The sequence below is a fragment of the Callionymus lyra genome, chromosome 12 (assembly GCF_982586985.1).
Source record: "Callionymus lyra chromosome 12, fCalLyr1.hap1.1, whole genome shotgun sequence".
NCBI classification, from domain to species: domain Eukaryota; kingdom Metazoa; phylum Chordata; class Actinopteri; order Syngnathiformes; family Callionymidae; genus Callionymus; species Callionymus lyra.
Window position 1 is genome coordinate 23212710 of NC_141829.1, and position 24896 is coordinate 23237605.

The 24896-nt window shown below is 39.5% G+C and overlaps 1 protein-coding gene across 1 annotated transcript in view; it reads right to left on the bottom strand.

The window, feature by feature from the left end:
* Window positions 1-19617, bottom strand: part of LOC148068716 (FERM, ARHGEF and pleckstrin domain-containing protein 1-like) — a 48571-nt gene extending 28954 nt beyond the window's left edge. Inside the window, exons 1-2 of the mRNA XM_087804135.1 lie at window positions 19393-19617; window positions 14623-14821 (exon numbers count right to left, since the gene is read on the bottom strand). Of these exons, the coding sequence (XP_087660261.1) occupies window positions 14623-14802 (180 nt within the window). The 5' untranslated portion in view covers window positions 14803-14821; window positions 19393-19617. The remainder of the gene's footprint in view (window positions 1-14622; window positions 14822-19392) is intronic.
* Window positions 19618-24896: the final 5279 nt, after the last annotated feature.

Consider the following 24896-nt stretch of genomic DNA (forward strand, 5'->3'; position numbering starts at 1 on the left):
ACACCAGCAGGGGGAAAGGCAGCAGTAGGCAAAGACTGAAGGCAGCTGTTGCTCCGTGTCTCCGGGCCAGCGAGTCCAGCAGGGATTTTAGGCTTGTGTGGCTACGATCTCTCTCAAGTGAAAGAAGGCAGTATCCATGGCAACATGCAGGGGAAATCTGATACCCAAAGTCTGAGGGGATAAATGGCAGGAACAAAGTGGTTAAAGCTAAAATACAAGTAATTATCTCCAGATAAAAAGCAGGTTAAAAATGATTGCTGACACTGCATTTAACTTTCTTCCCTTATTTGTTACTATGATAATTGCTCAGACCGAAAGGTTTGAAAACATTTTGGACCAGAAACTCTTTTTCTTTGCAAATCCATTTAAAGACTAGAGTTGCAAAAGGAAATGGAATTGATTTTAATAAAAGTTAGACGTGCAACTAAAAGAGGGAAAATAAATCTACTTAGTACAGCAGTAGCTTCCTGCTACTACACCGAAGTCGTTGCCACCCTGTCCGCACTCTCCTCTCCATCTTCCTTTACCTCCCGATGATTGACCCTAAATACTTGAACTGTTTTCACTCCCACTAAACCATAATCTTCACTCCTCTCCCTCTCATTTACACTCTTAGGCTGACTTCTCTCCAGCTCATACTATCTCTTCTCCTCCTCACTCTTACAACAACACATCTGTGAACTCTGTAATCTGTGAAGGTCAAATTCCTTTAGTGTCAGCTTAAAAGACAAACTGACTAATTCTACCTCTATATTGTTGCTTCATTAGCTGATATACATGTGTAGACCTTGTGGTTAAAAAAAAGTCATTAAGACGAAGGTGCAACACAAAACAACTAAACCAATATATTTACAACTAAATGACCCTGTTGTTAAATCATTTGTTACTACTCATTACTATTTCAATTCTAAATATAACTTTGATTTTCTTCATTTTATTTACATTGTGTGTGTGCCATCTATTTTATCCTAATAATTAACAGTAACATAAAAATGATCAATTTAAAATATTGTTTTATCAAGAGACCACTGTCTAGCTTGACCTTTTTGGTAAATACAGTATATTTAATGAACATTTTTGAGGAGAATAAAATGAAAATAAACAATCTAACTCTCAATCAAATAAGAAGTCAAACTGGTATTTTATTTAACACACACTAACCAACTTGCTTTCCTATCATATTAGCTTATTTTCCTTCTGTCTTTTGTCTTGACTTTGATTTAATTGCCCGACATTACGCTCAGGAGTTTAAATCACGAGGCACTTAACCAAATAGTTAAAGACAAAGACATTCTTGACAAAAAAAACAAACAACATTTATTAAGAGACACACTCACAGGATTGACGACTCATTTCGTGGCGTAATTGAAGTCACACTGTTAGCATCGGCACTGACCGACTGCACTAAACATCTAATGCCAGACACATGGTTCACTTTAGATTGTGTACTTACAATCACTGCTATAAAAATGCCTCTAAATGCTTCCATGCCTGTCTGTGGAAGACATCAGCTGAGCTCATGTGGCCGGGCATCCAGACAACTCCACAAATTAACTTGTTTAAATGCTATAAAGTTAGAAAATGACATCAAATCACAAAGACTGTCTTGTATAACCGAGAGAGTTAAGCACTCCCTGTTTTAGTCCCTAAAACTGACTCTGACTACTGCACCGGAAGAAGAGATTTTATGGCGGCCTAGTGGTTAAAACGACAGGAGCCGAACAATTTATGTTAAAAAATGTGAGTTTGTGCTTGTGAAACTCAGGTCCACACAGAGGGATTGATGCGCAGGACCTTCACACAAGGTTGTTTACGTGCATTTACAGCATAAATAAGCCGGTTCTTTTAACATCATTTGCATTTAATGGTTCCTGTAAACCTGCTTCTCCGCACTTAGATAAATCAATTGAAGAATAATCGTATTACCTTTCCTTCTACCTCAATTTTGGAGAACTTTGTACATCTATTGACAATGATAATCTACTTTCCTTAACCACTTGCATCTTAATTTGATATCAACATGACCACTAAAGAACTTTTATTTGAGCCTTTGTGGACTTGACACACATGATCTCAAGCAACTCCTGATAAAAGACAAAAGGCAAAAAAACACAAAGAAATAGCAGTAATAGCACCTTCACCTATGACACAAGTACAGTGGTGAAGCTGCAGGTCTGGGCTCGTGTAACTCACTCAGATTGTCAGCACTTGCCAATAGTGGGCGTGATGACAGAAACAAGATGTTTGATTAGTCTTTAAGCGCTGTTAGATTGTCTGGGAAAGCTGTGGTCTTGGCAGCAGCATCTACTGAAACAAGGTCGTCCCATGACGTGGTCAGAGACCCAGTGACTCTCATAAAAGATTTGTATCTCATGCAGAGAATATGAGTGTCTTAACGCTGCTGATTTAGCTAGACGGTTCCACATTCTTCCACAGCCATCATGGACATGAAAGTAACACTTAGTAATAAGTGAAGATAGAGACAGAGGAGCATCGGATGGTCAGGCATCTTGCGCTGTGAACTAGTGACACAAGTTTAGTCATGCATCCAATGAATGCTTAGAATGCAGTATCCGTAACCTATTGCACGAAGTGAATGAAGCAAGATATTTTTTTAAGTTGGACTTTTGCCAGAGTATCAGCTTTAATTCAGCTGCCCAATCACAAAGTGACCTACAGGACCCCATTGACATGGATAACGGCACACAATTTCACTGTCTTCACACCTATAGACTTTACAACCGCTGGTCGGATTTTCCTTCAGACTGACTTGAAATTCAATATTAGCTTCAACCTTCTCAGCTAGCAAGATCCCGAGCGACCGACCTCGTCTTCTGTCCCTTTATTTGTCCTTTCTTCACTTGTGTAGCATTCATGGACCGCTCACTGTCGGGATAAACAAACCACAGTGGTCCCTCGTTTGTTCTGTTCTTAAAAAAATCCCCCCCAAAATAAACAAAATCCGCAAAATAGAGACCGTTTACTTTTTCACTATTTAAATACATAAGGCCTCATAATCCCTCCTTGCACTCCTTATAAACCTTTACTCAAAGAGTGTGTCATTTTTCAGCATTCCCATACAGTCAAATCACTGTCAAAAATCTAAATTATTTAACCTTTGAACCTTGAAATTCTTAATGATTACTCACCGATTAAAATAGTTTACAGCTCCTCTGATCGCGCTATGTCCCCACCCTCGTCTGTTACATTGTTTTCCTCCTTTTCTATATACTGAACCGAAGATTCATTTATTTCGTAGAGGTTATGATCAGGGTCGGTGTCTTCAGACTTAGCCACTGGCTGATTGGCTGAGTTGGAGAAATTGTGTTTTGGTTGAACAGTGCGAGACTAGAACTGTGTGTCTTAAGTTTTGGCGTTGGCTATATTTAAGAGCAACCTGTGCCTCAGTTACCAAATAAAGTTATAATAACTACGATCTCTCTCGTATTGTGTCACTCAAGGAAACAATGATATAATTAAACGTTCAGTACTGTATGACCCACAATATGACGAGGGACCAGTGTGTATCACCACAGGGTTCTTGTGACTCTCGCACTGACAGCGTGTGTTCGTGACCTTTAACATATGACATTTGTGCGCTCATTAAAGACTTCTATTCTCCTCTTTCACACCTGGGTCCCTTTGCTTCACCATCAGAGATAGTCAGGAGGAAACGAACATAGGAGGGACGCAGCACTCACAAATATTATACTTCGCTCACCTGATAAAAATTAAGATCAGGTAACATCTAACCCTAAATCCTAACCCTAAACCTTACAATAACCATTAAACCCTCACCGGTATCACCAACCTAACCCTGACCCTACACTCAAAAATAAAGGTCAGACATTTAAAATAAATATTTATTACAAAGGTAGAAACTTAAGTGAAGGTCTTATCAAAATTGAAGCTGCAGTCGGGTTATTTCAACCTTGACATGAGAAATGCAAATAAAATCTGGCTAAGTCCTTGATAGACCACCCTGACAATTATGGACCCGCAGGATAGAGGTGCCAAGCGGAGAAATAAGGCAGCGGTTTCCATTCCTGCGCGCCATCCATTCAAGTCCACCCGTCTCAGCGGGATTACACCATAACTACTAAAGCCAATTTCCATGAATTGTGGTGAAGAATTGGTTGAGACATCCAATACATTTTTTGGAGGGATTTCCATTAGGTGGTCAAGGAATATTACCCAGCCAATCGCTGGATGCTCTCTGGAAATCCCTTTCCTTGCATGGAAGTATTAACCATTGCTTCATCATTACTTCTCCACCCACACGTCTACTCTGTCAACCCAAGGGATCCAGAATTCAATTACAGCAGTGTGTCTCAGTTTCAGCACAGGTGCGGCAGGAAAGCTATTTCGGCACACATTATTTAGAGTTCGAGACGGCGACGAGATTAGTTTCAATTAATTCCAAATGTCACACTTAACTCCTTAAATACATTCTGCACACCGGCATTTCCTGGATTCATCCTTTCACGACTACAATGATATAAACTGGTTTTATTTTTTTATGGATGAATTATTGTTGAGTCGCTTTTTCCAAGATTATTTAATAGAGTTTTTGACAGTTTTAATAGGCAAAACAATAAACATGATTTTACAGCTTCATAACATACAGTAAGTAAGTAAGTAAGTAATTTTTATTTATATAGCGCTTTTCCAGACCAGGGTCACAAAGCGCTTAAACAACCAAAACAATATTCAATAAAGTATATACTTTAAAGGTCAAGATAAAACTGATAACACAACAGCCCCTCGATCATCGCGAGGGGCTTCTGAAACCCTCAAGTACTAAACTGCTATTACTTGTTATTTTAAAAACATTTATTTAACCTTCAAACTCAACATTGCATATGTCGTACCACCCATTTTAACAGCCCTCACAGTAACGGTGACCTAACCAGCTCCAATAGTGCTTTGCCGCCCAGGTATAAGTCTTTTTTTTTTTTATTTCAACATAGACGTGAAATTGAAATACAGCATTGTAGTGACCAATCAGCAATCCCTGAAAAGAGCAGTGTGTAGAATGACATCATAGGAGTTCAATGTTTTGTTGGCAAATTTTAATTTGCAGTAGCGTGTACTAAAAATAAATCCGTAAAACAGCTACACCGTGGAAGGTGAGGGAACACTGTGGATAATCAAAGCAAGATAATGACTTCAAACTATTTGTATTTGTTTTTTTAAGTTGCAGTGGTATAACTTAAAAAACATTCCTGAGCTGTAACTAATTGTTCTTTTTGCATGGTTTTAAAATGAGAAATTCCAATTGTCAGTCATTAAGGACATTTTGTGCTGAGAAGCTGTTGCAACTAAAGGAATCAAAGACGGAATATGAAGGAATTTTTAATGACACATACAAGAGAAAACCACATCTCAGGAGGCTAATTAGGATTTGTAAACATTATGTACTGCATGAAAGCCAACAGGTGAAGAGAGGTTAGTCTGGGATGTTACACCGCACTAATGGTACCTTGGAATCTCAATGAGGAGTACATTATTTATTAGTCAGTCTAAGTGTGAAGCTGTAGGACGTGTATGACTTCATTTGACACCTAGAGGACAGCAGAGAAAAGGTGCACGCTGACAACAAATGCCACACCCAACATGTAATGTGATTTCTACTGACTACCTGCAACCCCCCCGTCAATGGGATGCTGCTTCAGTTCAGGAGCGGAGTGAAAGGATCAAAGCTGTCAAAGGGGGAGGACGCGGAATAATGCATGAAAAGTCACTGGATCCACCTCGACGCATCTGTGGCACAACATCTACAAAGAGATCACAGCTGGCAGAACCTTTTCCCCCCAACTGTCACCCAGCCTGATAATGAAGTGAAAACAAAGATCCTCCTCAAAAAAGGACAACCGTCTTCGTTGCCATAGGAACCGCAGAGTTATTATAAAGCCACAGTTTCTCACAAAGCTTTTGTGCGCTATAGAGAGCCACGCTGTGAGGTATAACCACGAAGATTAGTGTCATATGACTCCATCTGTCACTGCAGAAAAGCACATGAAGAGGGGATTCGGTGGTAAACAAAATAAACGCAGCTAACTCTGTTTATGACGGACGAATAAGAAAACAAAAAACATAATGAAAATATAGATCAGAACAACAGGGATAGACATTCCATCTCTCTCCCTGAGGGTGCTGCCACTGTGGATCAGCGTCCTGAGAGTCAGCCATACTCTCTCTACATTGACCACCCAGCATGGCCATGACCTCCCCCCCCTCCTCTCCTTGGGTGGCAGTTTTAGTAGCAGCAGACCCATCCCAATATGTCGCTTAACCTTGACCTGAGGAGAACACACGCCTCTCTCATCTTGACTCTCTACCAGAGGTGTCCATTAATGACCTTTACTCATATGAGTGTAACCTAATAAGCCTAAAGGAGGGTGAGATGATCTTCAAAACATTGTTAACAAGCTGCTCTGTTGTTTCTTGAAACTATGCCTCCTTTTCTCACGCCTTTTTCAAAGAAACCATTGCTCTGTATTATGGGATAACAGCAAGGATTGCGAATTTTCACTGCATTAATAAATAAAAACAGATACTGTTGAAAATGAGTGCATCAGTGAGAGTTCTAACCGAGGACCCATTAAGGTCAGAGTGCTTGCAAATGTTGTAGCATATTTTCAAATCTCCCAAGATTAACAGGAAATATAAGTCTGGAAAAAAAGGTTTCATTATTTAGTGATGTAAATCGAGAAAGACTGTCACTACAAAGAAAACCGTAGCCTCTTCATCTTTGCCGCTTCCATCCCAGTCAGCGACGCTAACTCTTCCCAGGAGAAGACCCTGCTGCTCGTCCTGGCCCTCTTTGTTTAAGATCCGAAGTCATCTACACATTAAACTGGTCTATAACAACAGTAGTACTTTATTAGTGCCACAGTGGTTTTAAGTGTTGGTCACACATAGGACAGGTTTGTCTTTTCCTTTAACACCCAGTTTGCTTCTGAGCTACAAAGGTCTCTTTTACACTTAAGAAAGATAGTTATTTTTAAGGATAGGATCCCTGGGATTTTGTGGGTTTACTCCAGGCACTTGACTTTTCTCCCACGGTCCAAAAACATACAGAGAAGTGAATGAAAAATCAATATAAATAAGTAGTTGTGACTTTGAAATAAGTGAAAGTATGTTGTATAAATATATATTTGAGCTTGGGCTTAATTTGATTTTAATATACATATTAATTTTCCTTACAGGTTTTGAGATAGTTTAAAACTTCCGTTTCTATTTTCAGTCTGCTTTGTTGAGCTTCTCTGGTGTCTTTTCATGATAACATCTCTCAATAAGGAAGATATCCTTTTCGTGGGAATTCCTCCAACTCATCTCCCACACTGGGATTACCATTCCAAACCCTGAGAAAAGGCATCCGAGGGTTCAGAGGTCATGTGACAAAGCAAGGGTGATGCAAACACGGTTCAAGTATGACGTTGTGAAAGCGGACTGAGGGAGATTTTCTGCTAATGTGGACGCCACGCTTTAAGCACGTCTTCCCGCCAACCCAGACGGCCGCCACAACAAACACAAAAGCTAAAAATGTAGGTCACTCCGCAGTGAGACTCAAAAGAGGTAATAATTTATTTTGAATGATGCCGTTCCTACTAAGGGGGCGCTATTGCATGGCTGGAGCTCACCATCAGTGCGACATTAAGAAGTTGTAATTGGTGTTTTGTGTAAACATGTTACCGGCCTGTTCTTTGCATTAGCGCACTGTATGGAGACCCCACCCCCCTCCTGACATATCAGCAGACGACAGAACTCTGCAGCAAGCTCAGATGCTCCTCATCCACCTCAATGTGTAACTATGGCAACCCACACACGAGCAAGCACGAATCCATGTGGCCTTTCGAGGAAGAGCTTGTATAAGGGGGTTGATGGTGATGTACAGCCTCAGAGGCAGCAGCATTCCAGAGCAAAGGAAGAAGAATGATCCTTTTAGGAGACGGAATTAACGGAAGATTGTTGGAGGATTCCTGCTGGGAAATGTGTCAGAAGAAAAAGCTTCTATTTTTAGCTGAGAACAAATGTAATCCAAAACAGATATCTTGACTAACAGAGGCTGGTAATTGTAGAGATGTTCTTGGATCGCGGCAGACAAGCTGCACATGCAGCACGTGGAAGCAGCTTCTTTATTACATTCTTTATTATTACTTCTTTATTACAACAATTTATTCTGAAAAATTAACAGTACATTAAATCTGACGAAATCCAATTATAATAAAATATAAATGCACCCAGTGTTTTAGTATAATAATATTTCATTAGCCAGATGTTGTTACGTTGAAAAAACATTTGTCTATTATTTTTATTAGAAATGTGATTAAAATTAAAGCTAATTAAAGATTGAAATATATCCATAAGGCACAAGGAATGTCATTTTTACTGAATAAATAAAAAATGTTTTCCCATATTTCCATACTTGTTGGTCTGTCATTTACTTTGTTTTTCGGACTACAAAGTATCTTCAAAATACTTCTCTCAGAAATCAACATTGTGCCTTATAACATGGCACACATTATGTGTTAATTCTGGTTGTAATAGTAATCTTGAAAGGATTTATGTGTTCACAGTTTTTAAAAAATATGTCAAAATATTGGTAAGCTATGAAGCTGCTAGAAGAGTCTCCATAGTAGTACTCCACGAGGCTTCATAGTATAAATCAGCGAGGTTTTGTCACATTACTCCACAAGGCTCTGTGGTATTACTTCACATGGTCTTTTAGAATAACTGTAAGGCTCCGTCATAATTTTCCGCAAGGCTACAGGAGTAATATTACGAAGCACTTAATGCGTCTTATAGGTTGAAAAAAATTGTTCATAAGAACACTATTTTGAAGAAAATGAAAATCCTTCTAAATAACTTGGGCTGTTTGTTTTCTGTGTGAACTGTGAAACTGCATTTTAAGAGGAGCAGTAAACACAGAGACTGCAGTTTACACTTCCAAGCAGGGTTGCCAGATCTGACTGATAGTTTCCAGGCTGAACGCAACATAAAATCTATCCAACTGAATAAAAAAACGAACATAAATCAAAACTTCCATTTAGGAAAAGACACAATATAGCTATTCTTCTTGGCCAAAGTTTTCAAAAGAAGACCAATATGGCAGAAACCTGGCCAACCTGGCAACACAACTTCCAAGACGCAGGTACATTTCCTGTTGGATATGGTGGTATAAATGGCCAAATCAATCCTGCTTGTTTTAGAACACATTTTAATATCACGTTCTTGCTTCTTAAACAGCTTGAAACATATCTAATAAGAGGTATTATTTTCTTCTTAGACTGAAATAAGTTTAAATGTAGTTCCATTTTAGAGCTGGCTCATGAGACTGCAGCGTTATTATCCTTCCAGTGTGTCCCACTAGCCCTCTCCACAGCTCTGACAACGACCTCCACGCTGATATTTCGCCCATAAAAAAGCAACAAATTGCTGTCAAATCACCCGGTGATTCAAAATCATTCGACCAAAGACTCTCCCGGGTCTCCTTCTTGAGCGGCACCAGGGTGGGAGGCAGACCGTGTCTCCACCACGACAGTGAAGTTAAAGGGATTTAGCAAAGCTCTTGAGGACCAGACGTCTCCTCCGGCCTTCACAGCTAACTTGTATTTTGGAAGAGAAAACCATTGGTGGTCTGGACGATTACAGAAAAGACGTTCAGGATTTTCCTTGTATAGGGAAGACTTATATAATATAAATCAATTAAGTCCAGCAGTAAAAGTTTTTAATTGTTAGTATGTCTTATAGCTGTGAATTGTTTACAATTCTTATGATTTAACGAGAAAGTTTCTTTTGAAATTCAACTGTCAAATATTTAAAATGAGTTTAAAAATAAACAAGGGCTCCGATGTAGCAAAACGGTTCAACTCAATTCAGCCAGAACACACTTGCTACTGTCCCTCACTTCAACGATCCAACACCTCTGCTCTCTGGATGGACAAACAGAAAGGAAGTCTGAAAGAAACTCTTCACCATGTTTGGACTCATTAAGTGGGGCCCTCCGGGGCACTCAGCAAACAATATGGCCCATTGTAGCTCCTCTAATTGCTATCCAAATGAATGTTTGGAAAGAACAACGGTTAGCTTCTTGGACCAGTGTCAGATCCTCCTCTGATAGTCCGGGTGGTATGGGTTTTGTTCCAGGAACTCTACACTAGCATTATAATCTAAAACTCTGGATGTCTTCACGATCGCCTGCATGAAGCCCTAAGACTTTTTTAATCAACAAATTGAATTACACTTGTCACATGAACTCTGTTAGCAGGCACTCAACAAGCTTACTGCTAATAAGCCGCGGGGCAGGCATTGGACTTCACACAACACACTGAAAACACAGACTAAAGAGGAGACCACGAGATAATGAGGGCTCCCGAGGATACGAGCATCTGTTGATACAGCAGAGAACCATCATTTTCTGGCCAACTAGCGAGCATAACAACACAAATCCTTTGATTCATAAAGACAGGAAAATTGATTTGTGTATCTCTGACGGTACTTTAAGTATTAAAAGATCACTGGGTCACAAACGTTCTTCAAGATATATTACAAATAATTAATGTTTTTTTCTATGTAGCGATACAGATATCAGTCTTAAAACAAAACTATTGGAGGACCCAATATTCCTCCAAAAAGCATTTCCAGGCCTATCCAGCTATCTATTTGTAGAAGAAATGTTTTTAAACATCTGGGCAGTCATGGTGTCAAATTTGAAGTGGCAACAACTTTCACCTCAGGGATTTGTGGCGAGTCTCGGGCCACTATGTAACACTGATTTTTATTTGAATATCAAAGATGATTCCATATTGCTTTTCAACCCAAATTACCCAAAGGAATTTTCCTAATGGATTAATAAAGCTCAATCTCTCTAACAGACTTCCTGCCTAAAAGATTGACTCTCCTCTAGTTTCCGAGTGGCAATCATCCAAAAAAGCTCCGTAATTTAGGGGGGAACTAAGATTGATCCGCTTCTGTGGGTCTTGACTACAGTTGAAGCACACCACAGAGCAGAAATGCAATCCTGATACGGGATAAATGAACGAAGATTAAATGGCACTTTGCTTTCTAATACTAATTTCTAAGTTTGTAGTGTAGGAAGATAGTCTAGGTCTATAATATTCTCTGAGCTTGCAGGAAAAAAACCTCAATTTACCACAAGCTCAGGAAAGGTACAAGCAACTTTTTCTCTTCGACTTTTCCTTTTCTCAAAGAGACCTTAGTCAAGAAAAGTCAGCTAAGGTGGCTGACTGAACTTTTCAAGGTATACCACGGGACCCAAATAAGGCTTTTTCAGCATTTCCACACTTAAGAGAAAAGGTCTCTTGGTAGATCTAAGTACATTTTGATTTTACCCAAATTTTTGATTTGATTTACTGCCTGGAAGTTGGGGAAAATGGATGGACTCTCGAGAAGAGAATGGTCAAGATCCCTTCTTCATGGCTTCTTGGTAGGTTTCTTTTTGGTGTACGGCACAGGAAAGATTCGGTAGACATCGCAGAGATAGCACCTTAAGCCTTTCCTTGGGAAGACCTTTGTATTATAGTAAAATATACCTAGAAGGTGCTTCAATTCTGTGAAAGTGAAGAACTTAATTTGTGTTATAGAAAAAAATCTTAAAGGGAATGTATAATTTCAGTGTATTACTGTTGAGGGTTTTTGGGAACTCAGACTTGAATGTTGATGCAGATGGTGATGATGGCGAGTGTTGGATCTACGAGCTGCAGTCCTGGGAGGCTCATTATGGGATGACGCAGTATAGAGATAAAAGTGAATTCCTAATGACTTGTCTGGGCAGCTTTTGTCAGCGTTTCATGTGTAGAAGCAGATCTCTCCAAATGTGTTACTCCGAGTTTTGGTTAAACGGAGACATGAATAAGCGCGTCTCTTCTTCCGTCTTCCTTCCTTCCCCCATCCTCTGAAATCTTCACACACAACTTCTTGGCTGCTTACATCAGCCGTCAGTAAACATAAGCATCCTTGCTCCGGCACAGTGTCAGTTAGGATAACGTCTGGCTGTCTGTGAGCGTCCTGCACTAAACTGCTTTCACTGATGAGCAAATATACAATAAAAGGCTTTTAGCTTTCACAGTTGGTTTTCGGCAAACATCATAAGTGGGTTCTCCAAAGAGCGCTAACTAGGCCACAGTGTGGTATGTGACCCAGGAGATGGATAGATGGCCTCCTTTTTGTTCCAGCACCATCTGATACTCTGCCCACTGAGTTGGAAACTTGGTCCCATGAAGCCGGAGGAACAAAAACTTGTGGTGTCGTTTACAGGGCTGGACTGGATCTGTGGATTGGGTGACTAAGATGTGCAGTTTGAAAAGCCGGTTTGTGAAGCAAAGAACACCTGAAGCAAGATGAAACGACTCAAACGGTTAGCTGCTACTTTAGCAACATAGAAGAAGCGTTGATTCAAAGAGTGAAATTCCAAGTAACCTCTGGTGGTGAGGTCAGAGCTCAGAGCTTTTTGCAACCTTTTCAGGTCCTTATCAAGTTAGTCTGTTGCTCATGCTGTGTTCTCCAACAGTACCACCCTGCCTGCACTCTCTTCTTCGCCAACCCTCTAATCCAGACCTGGGCAAAGTGCGGCCCGGGGGCCACATGCGGCCCTTTGACTGTATTTATGCGGCCCTTGTAATGTCAAAGTATCATCATGTATAAATGGTTCTAATGCATTATAAAGTGATTTTTGTATTTATTATTCATTTACAACATTTATTTACCTTTTCCCTCCTTTTTGTGTATACTTTTTTGAGTATACTGTATATTAATCCCTCAAAATATTTAAAGTTAGTTGAAGAAATGTTTTGAAAAAAACTCATACAAGAATAAAATTGCAGCTTATTAAGCTTAATAAATGTCACAGCCTAATGATGCTTGTCCTTTTTTTAGGGATTTTCTCATCTTTCTTTTTCTCGACGGCCCCTTTCAACATTCACAGAATTTAATGTGGCCCTTGAACAAACACATTTAATTGCCCACCCCTGCTCTAATCCCTGCTTTTGATTATTGCTTGTCATTTCCTAAATCATATTTTTAGCATATACATTATTTGACAGGTCGCTACAGATCCGTAGCACCTTGTTACATTGCATGTTGTATTACTCTAATTTAATGTTAGGTTTTTCTTGTTTTATTTTAATATGGGGGAACAGCTCTGCTTCTTCATTTGCTTACCTATATATCTTTGTATGTTAAAAAAAAAATTCAGAATGTCTGACCTGTAAGGGAAACTATTAGGATGTTTTGTCCTGTTATTCCGGACTAGTTATATACATATTTGATTAATAAACAATTTGGTTCATTGACTCATCTATAGGCCGGTCCATTAAAATAAAAAAATTAAAATGTAATTTGCTTTATTTACTTTAAAGCAAAGTAAATATTATTTTAGAATATAAAGAAGTTCCGCAGAGTCCTGAATAATTCATGTATTTTCATGTATTCAAAATGTATTAATGGAATTATAAATGTCTCTCTCTCTCTCTCTGTAATGAAAAATGAAATTAGCTGTAGACGGCATGAGGTCACCTCATCTGCTGCTGGGGAAACAAACCCATATCAGCAGGAATCTTAAATGTCAGGGTTTGTTTTACACCCGATCTACGTCAAAAGATCTCAAGTGTGACTTGATTGTATTGATAAGAACATGAAGAAAGAAGCATGTATTTATGGTTTAAGAAAGAATAGAAAAGACTTCCTGCTGAGACTTGTTACGGGTGCAACACGACCTCAAGAGATGAATTACCAGTCACACGCAGTGATGTTTCTACTCAGGCAGAATCAAGAACAACATTTCGACATATGCTTTGGGAGCGAGCCAGGAGGGTACAAGCGGCCCACGCAGCACATTCACAAACCGTCAGAGACGCTCCGCGGCTCTACAACTATTAACCGGCTCCTGTGATGGATCCCTTTCCTCTCAGTTACCGCTCGCCTCGCTCCCTCTGTGGTCGCACGAGTCCAGCAGGTCCATCTATTCCGAGACAAATAACTGTCTTTTCATTTACTCGAAACCTGTGTTTAAGTCTTTAACCCACACCAGAGGGTCACCTTTTTTGAAACTCCAGCACTTAGAAGAGAGTCTGAAGGTTGGTGGTTTTTAATACGTTATCTCCTCCCACCAAAAGACGCCTATTTTGGGTTTAAGTTTAGCCATCTCAGCCCCTCTCTCTACATGTATGCTGTTATTATGGGTCAAATAAAGGCAAGTTAATAACTTCCACTTTAGCCCTTCAACAACAGCCAGAGACTAAATGCTACTAGGCTTTTAGAAAAGGAAGATTATCAGGATGATCTTTATGAGATTTTTATACATCTATTTTTTTTTTAAAAGTGGGATTTATTTGGGAAATAAGCTTTAAAATAAAGTTTGTTCATCACACATTACACTTTAAAAACTAGACCTTCCTTCATGTTTGATCTAAAAAAAAACACAGATCACATAGAAGCCCGTCTTGACATTCTTTCTCTTCCATGTTGTTTCCACGGCAACCTGTAACCAGCTTGTTACCACGCCGGTGAAACGGTGAATATTCCTTGGCAGGGATAATATTCCCAAATTAGTATTCGCGTCAGGAAGAGCATCTGAAGAAGAAGAAGACGCCGACTCACCGAGATGTCGAAGAGCTCCTCCGTTTCGTCCAACATGCGGACCCTGATGGCGATGTGGCGCCCGGCAGGCATGGCGGGGGGTCTGTGGCCGTGGTCCAGCGTGCTGATGCCCAGAGTCTCCGGCGCTCCGAGGCGCTGACCGGCTCCGGACACCGTCAACTCGGGGTCGGGCTCCACCATGGTGGCTCTGCAGAGTTCGCTGAGAAGACACACAAGATTTAGGGACTTGTTCCAAACATGTTGTTATAATCGTCGTGGCCCGGGGGTCATAATAAAGCGTCTCTCTCTGGAGTGATCGCAAACACGCAAAATGCTCTAATGGCTGTTAATCGGGGGAAATGACTCGGGGGTTCTGGAGCCAAGTGTAGCTGCAGAGAGATCAGGAGGCCGTGAAGTGTTGCCAAGAGTTTCAAATGACTGGATAACAGTGAGGAACTGGATCGTCCGACACCAGTCAGTCTTCAGGGCTTCACACTCACGACACAGAGGATAAGACGACTTGGAGGAGATTTGATAGAAGGGAAGGGAGAGAGGATAATTAAATCAGCTGGTTGAAGACATTCCTGCATTCCGGGCCAATTATTCTTCTTTTATTAGACATTTTCTCTAAATACTGTGACTGGCGGCCAATAAATAGTAAGAGGCAAGAAGAGAACAGAATGAAATGATATGAAGTTAAACTATACATTTAATTAAACTATACAATTTTAACCTAGTTAAGTTGTGATAAAAATTAGCAAAAATAGTAATTTTATGTAAAATATTTAATTTAAGATTTAAGATTACTTTAATGCAAGTCTAAATCATAAAAACAGCAAGGACTGACATGTACTTACTTAAACTCAGGTTAGGTACAGGATACATTTAAAAAAGGCAAATAACAAATGATCAAAATTCACTTAATTTACCTTATCTACTTGTTTTTCTCTATCCCTTTATTATAATTGAATAAACTAATAAAGGGAATTTTACTACGGCATTTTGAACAATATTATGGATTTTATTTATAATTCCTGATTGATTGTAGATCATGTGATAAAGTTTTTCCTCCATGTCCTACGTATTTATTGATCATATTTCATTTTTTTTTTTAAAGCAAATTTTGGTTGTAAGTCAAATATTATTATTATTATTGTATATCATTCTGTTTTAATATGTAATTCAGCAATAACTTAGAGTACAAGGGCTTTTGGACATAACACATAACTGCCCGTCTATGCATTAGAGTAGTGTTTCCCAACCCCTGGTCCGGTGACCGGTAACGGTCCGTAAGATATTTGTTCCCACAAGGCGCAGAGAGAGAAATAAACGTTCATATAATCTTTGTTCTATTGATTATAACTGATATATTGACCATTGATAAATAAAAAATTGTTTAAGTAACATTAACCTGTGACTGTTTAAAATGAACCTGTTAATTAGTTAAAACGATTGAAACACAAACTGTACGATTGAATTTGAGTGTTTTTCTGTCAAACGAAGAGTGGAGGTGAAATGTAAGACGATGTGTAAAAGAAGTTCAAACAAGTAACCTCTGACACCTTAATTGTGACTTGTTAGTTTAGCTGCTCGACAGTCTTGACATTGTTGAACAAGTATGTGTGCAGTCGCTGCGTCTCCTCAAGTGTTGAGTGAAGTCAAAAGTGTTTTAAACACCAGCGTGTTTTCGGTTCTTTACATGGCAGCGAGGCACCATATTTGACCGCAGTAGACGTATAAAAGTCCGGGATAGCGATGGAACGCCACCCCTCTTCACCTCCGCCTGCCCCCGGCCTGCTGTCCATCTTAATACTTTCCTCAACGCACATTCCAGCCGCCTGATGTCATCCCGAGACCTCGGCTTGTGGTTCATCTGTGAGTCTGAGGCCAGTCGTTCGGGCCGCAGGGATGAGGTGAGCGACTGCTGCCAAGTAGCAGCTGAGAGCTGAATAAGGTGTTTGAAAAGGAGTGGATAATGTAATCCAGTAGAGTGCAGCGGGAAAGTAGGCCAAGGACAGCAGATTTGCAAGATTCTAAATAGTTACGATGATGACTACACAGGCTCGCAGAGACACAACAAAAGTTCTCACAAGGTTTTTTAGCTTCAGTTAACCTGATAAATTGAGAAATCTGACACTCATATGTCCCTTCAGCCTCACACTGTCTCAGGCTGTTTCCCTTCTATGGATCTTTGCATCAAACTTCTCACGGAAGAGGGGCAACGATACAATATATTGCGATACTGTAGGAACAACGTTATATTTTTAGTGTTGTAGGAGTACTTGACTATGTTGATGCACAATTGACAGACAGCTTGACTCTTGTCGTAACTGCTTTCATTGGTGTTGAAACCAAAAGTATGTCCAAACACCAGCTTTAAAATCCGCAACTGTATCCTCTCATCCTCAGTGATCGCCAGGATCTCGTGGGATTTCACATGTAATATTAGATTTACAAATCAAAAATGAAAAAAAAACGTTATATATATTTTTAATTTTCCTATTGTATTTGGAATTATTTGTTAAATGTGTAGTTTATTCCAATTGTAAAGGTTGTCTGCTAGAGACGCTCACCTGCACTTGGGTTCCGCCTTTTATATATCATGACGCTGGTATTATGAATCGGGGTCAGTAGTCATGTTGCTACCTGCTACATGCTAACATGAGCATCTAATAATCAAGATGGAGATAACTTCCTGTTAGGACTCTCACTTCCTGTCAAACAGTCAATAGTAGTTACATATAAATATATATTATATTGATGGAGCTATTGATAGCTTCGAGGGTATTTAACATTCCGACAGGAGTAAGTTTTACACCTCAGAATTGTGTGGTTGAATTAGAGATTATCGTTTTGTTCTGACAAAAATACTTTAGAACTTGAAAATTAATTTGTAAGAAATGTCTCTCGTTAAACATAAAACCATAAGTTAGGTTAGATTAATTTGTTGTTGTTTTTGTATAAATGAAGGACAGTTTGTTTTAATTAAAGATGTAAACGGATGTTACGACGACCCAACAGGAGCTGACATTAAAACCCATCCGCCGGTGACGAAAGGCGAGCCGACATCACCTCGGAGTATTTCGTCTCCTGCTGAGTGTGTGAATCCGTGTCGCTCACGACCTGTGCGTGAAACCGGACACTGTTGAAACAGCACAGGAGCGAAGACACAGGCGGGTGAAAGAGTAACTCTTTTGAGCCGAGGGCGACGTGAAGCCACCCGTCAAAGGCTGGAGTGTCTGCTGCCACAGCAGGTAAAGGAAGGGAGTAAACACTGTCGCTGCTTGTGCAGCTGACACCTCTGCTGAGGTCAGAGTGTGTCATGCAACACACACACACACACACACACACACATACACACATACACACACACACAGTCATCAATGCCATGGGGGAGAATTCCAGACTCCAACCACTCCTGGTTCATTCTTCGAAACCCAAATTCATTAAATCAATGTAAAAAAAGGTTTTAATGATTTGAAATGTAGATTTTTTTTATGTATTTTTAACATATACAAAGTATACAAAATATTATGGGATGGTACATTTCTCCTCACTTAAGCTAAAACTCTTGACCATTAGCTAGAAAGTTGTTTTTTTTAATTGATTCGAACTTCACTCATTTTCTACTCACCCTCATGTCGACTAAGGGTTGAGATTATTTTCAGAGTAATCTGTGTTATAGACAAAAATATATGTTCATATTAATGTAGCGACTGGAGCTCAGTTGTCTTCGTCTTCATCCAAAATGACACACTTAAAAAAACACTAAATCCCTACATGATGCCTTTCTGTAACAAGTGTAAATCTTGTGCATCGGCACTGACACTTTCAAGACTTGTTAAGTGCGTATCACTTTAAGTAAAGCACTTTCTATTCAAAAACAATTAATAAATTAAATGATCTTAGAACTCGCCATCTTGAGACCTCGGCTCCAGCACTGGTTTGAGTGAAGTCATTTAAAGAAACAGCTCGAAGATATACATTTTTGCAGTGGTATGTAAAACTGAATCATTTTTATTATATATTTTCATAGAAATTAAAGTACTTTTTAGCATTAAGTAAAGCGTTACAAAAGGGTTAATTTGATAATACAATGATTGTAATTTTTGGAATAAATAACTATGAAACACGTTTAAATTCATTCATTCACACTGTTGCTTCTAGTCTTTTTTTCCCCCACATTTTCAGAAGCCAATGAATCAAACCGGACTCACAGGGCCCTGGTCTCACAGAGTGACCCTCCTGTCTTTGAACTTGTTTGCTTGAAATTCCCCACAAGTGTGACACAGAGCAGGGAAAAGCCGGCTCCCTGAGTGTCCAAACAGTGGTTTCTCTGTGAACACACAAGAGCCCCTCAGTTGTGGCCCTGCACAGCTGGAATGTTTGGTCACAGCTGAACGGGGGTGGGGGGCACACAGCTGTCTTACCTGTGAGGGGAACAGAACCCAGAGAGACTTTCCACACACCTGGGCGTGGCTGTGGCGAGAAGTTGATGATGGTTGAAGGTGAGAAAGTAAGAATAAGACGAGACTCACATCACCAAGATCAACAGGGAATGATCGCGGTCACTGGTTAGAATCCCCAGGAACCACCTCTGGGTCCTCGCAGCTGCAACGACTGCGGGTTTTTTTTTTTGCTTCTTTTTTTTTTATCCTTGCAACTCTATTCGTGCAAACATTATTCTAGACGAGCGCGGGATCACGCAAGAAGAAGAAGAAGAGAGACTTAACCTTAATCTCTTGGAACAAGTTGGATCACTTCCCTCCACAGGCACCGAGTCCCACTCACCACGTTCAGCGGCTCCAACGACGCGTCAGCTCCAAGATTCCTCCGCGGGAAGGTGAGATCACATCCACCACAGGAGGGGGGGGATAGTCCGGGGAAGGCGCAGGAGGATCAGACGCGGGGAGATCCACGGAGAAGGGTTTCTGCGGTCACCATTGCGGGCGATCGTGCAGGAGAGAGATTCGGGATTAGACTGAAGTGAAGCTGATTCTCTCCTGGTGCCTTCAGTCACACGCGGAGGAGGTGCAGCTCAGCGGCGGAGGGATCGAAGAGATACAGCACCATCTAGCGGCGGAAGTACAGACCTACTCTTCGGTGGAGAACTCTAACTACAGTTCTATTCCTTTCCAGTGTAAAGTTGTTTTTTCATTATTACTGCTTAAAAGGTGTTTTATTTAGAAAAAAGAAAAGAGATTTACTTGATACACACACTTGATGAAATAACATTAGCGTGTGACTCTTGACTAGAAAAAAAAACAGTTAAAACACCAACTCTAGAGACAAAACTGATGTTTCAGAGTCCTTATTCCCAATAATCTATGCTAAAACACAAACTCACACATTGGCAGAAAGTATCTAAAAGTTAGGAGACACACGCATACAGAACACCATCGTCAGCATACAATCAAATATACATAGATGCAAATACAAAAATTTAATTTTTTTTTTTGCAGGTCATATAATTGTATTTTTTGTACTTTTTTTATATCTGAACGTTGGTCCAGGAATTTAATCCTGACATTTAACAGGTCCGCCGTACAGTAAACGTTGAGGATACCTGTTAGAGAACCTTTAAGAATCTATATATATCGAAGGAAAATTATTTCTTATTTGACAATACTTCCTTGATTCCTGAACACTTCAATTAACTGATTTTTTTAAAAATAATTATCTTTTGTGTGTTATCATTTGAAATATAAATTATTATAAATATAAATAATAATAATAAAATAAGCACACAAACATTAAATGTGAAGAAGAATTGGAGCTTAAACTATAAAATGGTGAGCTATAAAACAACCATTTTTTTTAACTGTGATAAATCTGGTGCAATTTTCAGTAGATATTTTATGACACCTGAACCCGTATTATGTTGAATGTAAAAGATCTGAGGCTTTCAAAAAGCATGTACTATTTTTTAAATCTACAATTTATAGTGTCATGACTCTTGGCAGTTAGTCTAACCCTTACAAAGTAACTTCATAAAAGTATTTTCCTTAATTTCATTATAATTAAACTTATAATTGTACTCATGAATATGAAGGCACATGTGAAAGTTAAATAAATACATTAACATTTGAATAAAAAAGAAGAATAAGTAAATTAAAGGAATAAGTAATTTATTTTTAACATCGAAGTGTGTTGAAATATTGCTCGTAAAAGGGTCAGATAAATATAGGCAAAGCCCCATATCTGGCCCCCACACCATATTTAGATTCTGAGAAGCATAAAAATCTCGATACAGAACACTGACACTGCAGCGAGAAATATATTAATAAGGTGCGTATTGAGTGTATTATATAAGGAGTCTATCTCATCCCTCATGCCATCTGTCCATTACTTTGTAGTCCCTGTTTTATTTCCTTTTCACGCTTTGGGGCCCGAGGCTTCCACATCACCCACTCCTAACACGTCGCAGCAAGCAAGACGTGAAGATGAAAGACAGGCCATGCAATTTTTTTTCTCTTCCTCTTCTTCTCGTCTGCCACCTTCTTATTGGCAGGGAGGATTGTCTCCCACGCTCGGGTGTGTGGGACAGGAGATCCTGTATCTTGGCAGCGTCAGAGGCCCTCTGGAGGAGCTGATTCGGAGCGAAGGATGAGCGTAAATATCGAGCTGAGAAAAAAGGCGACAGACAATGACGTGATGGATTAGTTATGTAAGCGATCAAGACGGGGAGCCACACTGGGAGAGATGTTTCGAGTGTTATGTAATGCCATTGAAGAGATGAATGGAAGGGAATGCTAATTGCTTAAAATACACGATTGTAAAGTTGTTTTTGAAAACATCCATTACACAGTTTCAATTCGACATCAGTAAGCTTAAAGAGTTCCTCGGCGTGGGGTCTACAGTGTGGCTCCTTTGGGTTCTCCTGTTTCCTCCACTGTCACATCTAAATAAAAACTATCCAACACCATTCCCAGTGACCTTCAGGTTATTACAGCTGCTACTTCCTGAAGCAGTCATTCACCCCAAACACACACATGTTCACACACACAACTGAACCACCTCTTTTTAATTGCCTTCACGTCTCAACTTGGCGCAACCAAAAATTATTCCGCCTGCTCTGTTTGAACTCCATTTGCAATAGCTCACGCTGTTCATATTTCATGAACCCCACAGTGTGTGGAGGTGTGTGTCTTTTCAATGAGTGCACCTCATTTAAAATAACAGCAGGCGGATGGAAAATATATAACCCTGAACAAACGGTGAACGAGGATTCATGAAAATTAAAATGATAAGATCCAGACTCTCTTTTTTTATCCACTACTTCATTTTCAATGATCTAATTCTGAAAAAAAGCAAAGTGTAAAAAGTTGAAGAGGTATTGAATCACTGCCATTACCTTCTTGGAGATTTTGGTAGACATTTTTACAAAGGTACTTTTATTTTGTTGCTATACAGTTTAGCTGCGCTGAGCTGAATTTATATCTTCTATAGAAATACGAGTCCTGTGCATCCACTGTGTTGGGGTACTATTTAACATGCTTTAATTTGCGATGACATGTTGTAGCTTTTTATTACTAAGTTTGTGTTGCTTTTACTCGTCATAGATCATCCATAGAATAATCAAAATCATCATCAGATCATACACATTCAACCATAATCCATGCTGATTTGAAATCGATTGGAACCCTCAGAAGAGTTGGCACCTCCGAGAATCCTGGAACTTTCCAACATTTGGCGAATGGAAGTCATTAGATGTGATAAAGAGGGTCTCCTGCTGTGCCCTCCACCTCCATGTTAAGGCACTCAGCAGGGTGGAAGTCAAGGGTATCATGGAAATTAGCATCTCAGCAACCGTTAATGCTTCATAATTGATCCGTCATGCTAGCAGTAATCTCAATAATTACTGAAGGTGATGAAGAGGGGATGATGTTTTTTATTCATCTACAAATTAGTTTAGTGACACCAGGATCTCATCGCTGGTTCTAAGTACAAAAAGACCAGATTGGAGTGAGATCCTACCCCAGGTGCACTGACAAGGGATGCCAGAATGGACAGATTAGTTAATCTTTGGGGGGGAAAGAAGAGCTGAGCTAAAATAATCTCTTTATTTCCTGGTCAATTTATTCTATATAGTCACCTACTTTGGATGGCGAAGAGGAATCCCCCTTGTCAAGGTCTGGATAAGTTGAGGCAACCAGTTGAGACTCAGAAGAACCACTGTAAGTAAGTAAGTAAGTAAGTAAGTAAGTAAGTAAGTAAGTAAGTAAGTAAGTCAAGTCAAGTCAAGTCAAGTCAAGTACTTTTATTATCAAATATGCATGTATTAAGACATACAGCATAAAGGAAATTGTGATCCTCTCTGACCCACGATGCAAAACATGAATACAGTTGAAAGGACTTAACAACAGACATTAAACACTTAAAACAATTAAATACTTAAACAGACATTAAGACATTCATGAAAATAAATAAAAATGAATAACCAACAAAATGAAATAAATAATAAGTAAGTAAGTAATTTATATTTATAGAGCGCTTTTCCAGACCAAGGTCACAAAATGCTTAAACAATCAAAACAATACTCAATAAAATATATACTTAAAAGGCCAAGATAACACAGAAAACAACACAGGAGTCCCAGAAAATTCCAGAAAGTTCCAAAAATCAAGCAACAAAAGCCTGCATGGATAAAAATGTCTGAAGATGAGAGACAGAGAGCAGAAGATTGTTCCAAAGCTTAGGAGCAATAGCCTGGAAGGATTTCTCTCCTCTGGTCCGGAAGCGTGTTCAGGAACCATCAGTAGATTCTGATCCACAGACCTCAGAGCCCGAGCTGGGGTGTAAGTCTGGATCAGATCACTGATGTAAGGAGGAGCCTGACCATAAATAGCTCTAAAAGTAAGAACCAGAATTTTTTAGTCCTGAAAGAAACTGACAGCCAGTGAAGAGTTTGAAGGATCGGAGAAATGTGAGTTCTTCTACTAGAGCGGATCAGAATTCTCGCTGCAGAGTTTTGTATTAACTGCAAGAGAGACAGATCCTTCTTGTTAAGACAGGAAAACAAACTGTTACAATATTCTAAACGAGAAGACACAAACGCATGGATTATAAACTCCAGATCATGTTGTGACAACATTTTCCCAAGTTTAGAGATTTTTTAAGTTGAAGGAAACAGTTTCTGGTCAGTTTTCTGCAGTGTTGAACTAGAGACAAGTCTTTATCAAATACAACACCCAGGTTTCTCAGGCTCAGTCCCGTAACATCAATGAAGCCAATTCAGATGGCTCAGGTATCTTTTTAAAATACCTGTAGGCCCACCCAGAGTGGTACTCCAGGTTCTCAACTTGGTTGTGGTCCCATTTACGGACGGACCCATTTAGGGATATTATCTCCTACTATCACTCTATGTCACTTGAGAGCACCTTGATGGAAGGAACGTTTCCTTATACATTTTCTATTACTAATACCTTATTTCCTCCTTTTAGTCTGTAATATAGTTCCAATGGTGTGTTAACAACACTGGCAATAAAAGTTTCGGATTCTGATTCTAGGTAAGACATGTGAGCACCCTCTCGAGGCACAAAGTGGAACTACTTGAATTACAAAGCAGGTGTTAAACTGGGAGGAGGCCCTCGGGCAAACCCAGGTAACAAAAAATAAATGATGTCTCTCAGTTGACTTGGAAACATCTTGTTTAACCCTTATCAGAGCAGCAGCAGGTTTCTGGCTCTCTTTACTTTGGCTGCTGCCCCCAATAACTGATCTGGGGTTGGCAGAGAAAAAAAAAAAGTTTTATATAAAGGAAAAGCTACCAAATAGAGATGGGTCGATAAGTTACAAGTTACAACAAGATTTTTTCTTCAATTTCTTCATTTACCAAACCCTCACTGCTACCAATAAATAACTTTCATTTGTTTATTTCCTTTTGGGAGGGCCAATAAAATGAACATATGCTGCCCCCAAGCCACACATTGTCCAAGTTTGTTGTACCACAGTGTCATCTAAAACAAAAAGACATAATGTCGTCATCTAATAATTTGTTTTTTTAAGGGCAACTCATTTTCTGGGACACCCTTTTTAGCTGTGTAATTTAATTTTACAAATTGCTTAAGACGAGTTGCTGCCTTTGCACCAAGTTTTTACATGAAACTTTTGAGCTGAACCTCCTTTCTGAGACCCCGAATCTCAGTAAGAAGCAGCATAACACGTTAAAGACGTGTCAGACTGTCAGACATATGTTCTCATTAAAGCTCTCATACGAGTCGCCAGGGACGCCCTGATGCGTCGTACACTAATTTACACAGCAACATTCAAGAGCCACTGACTGCTTTTCTGCT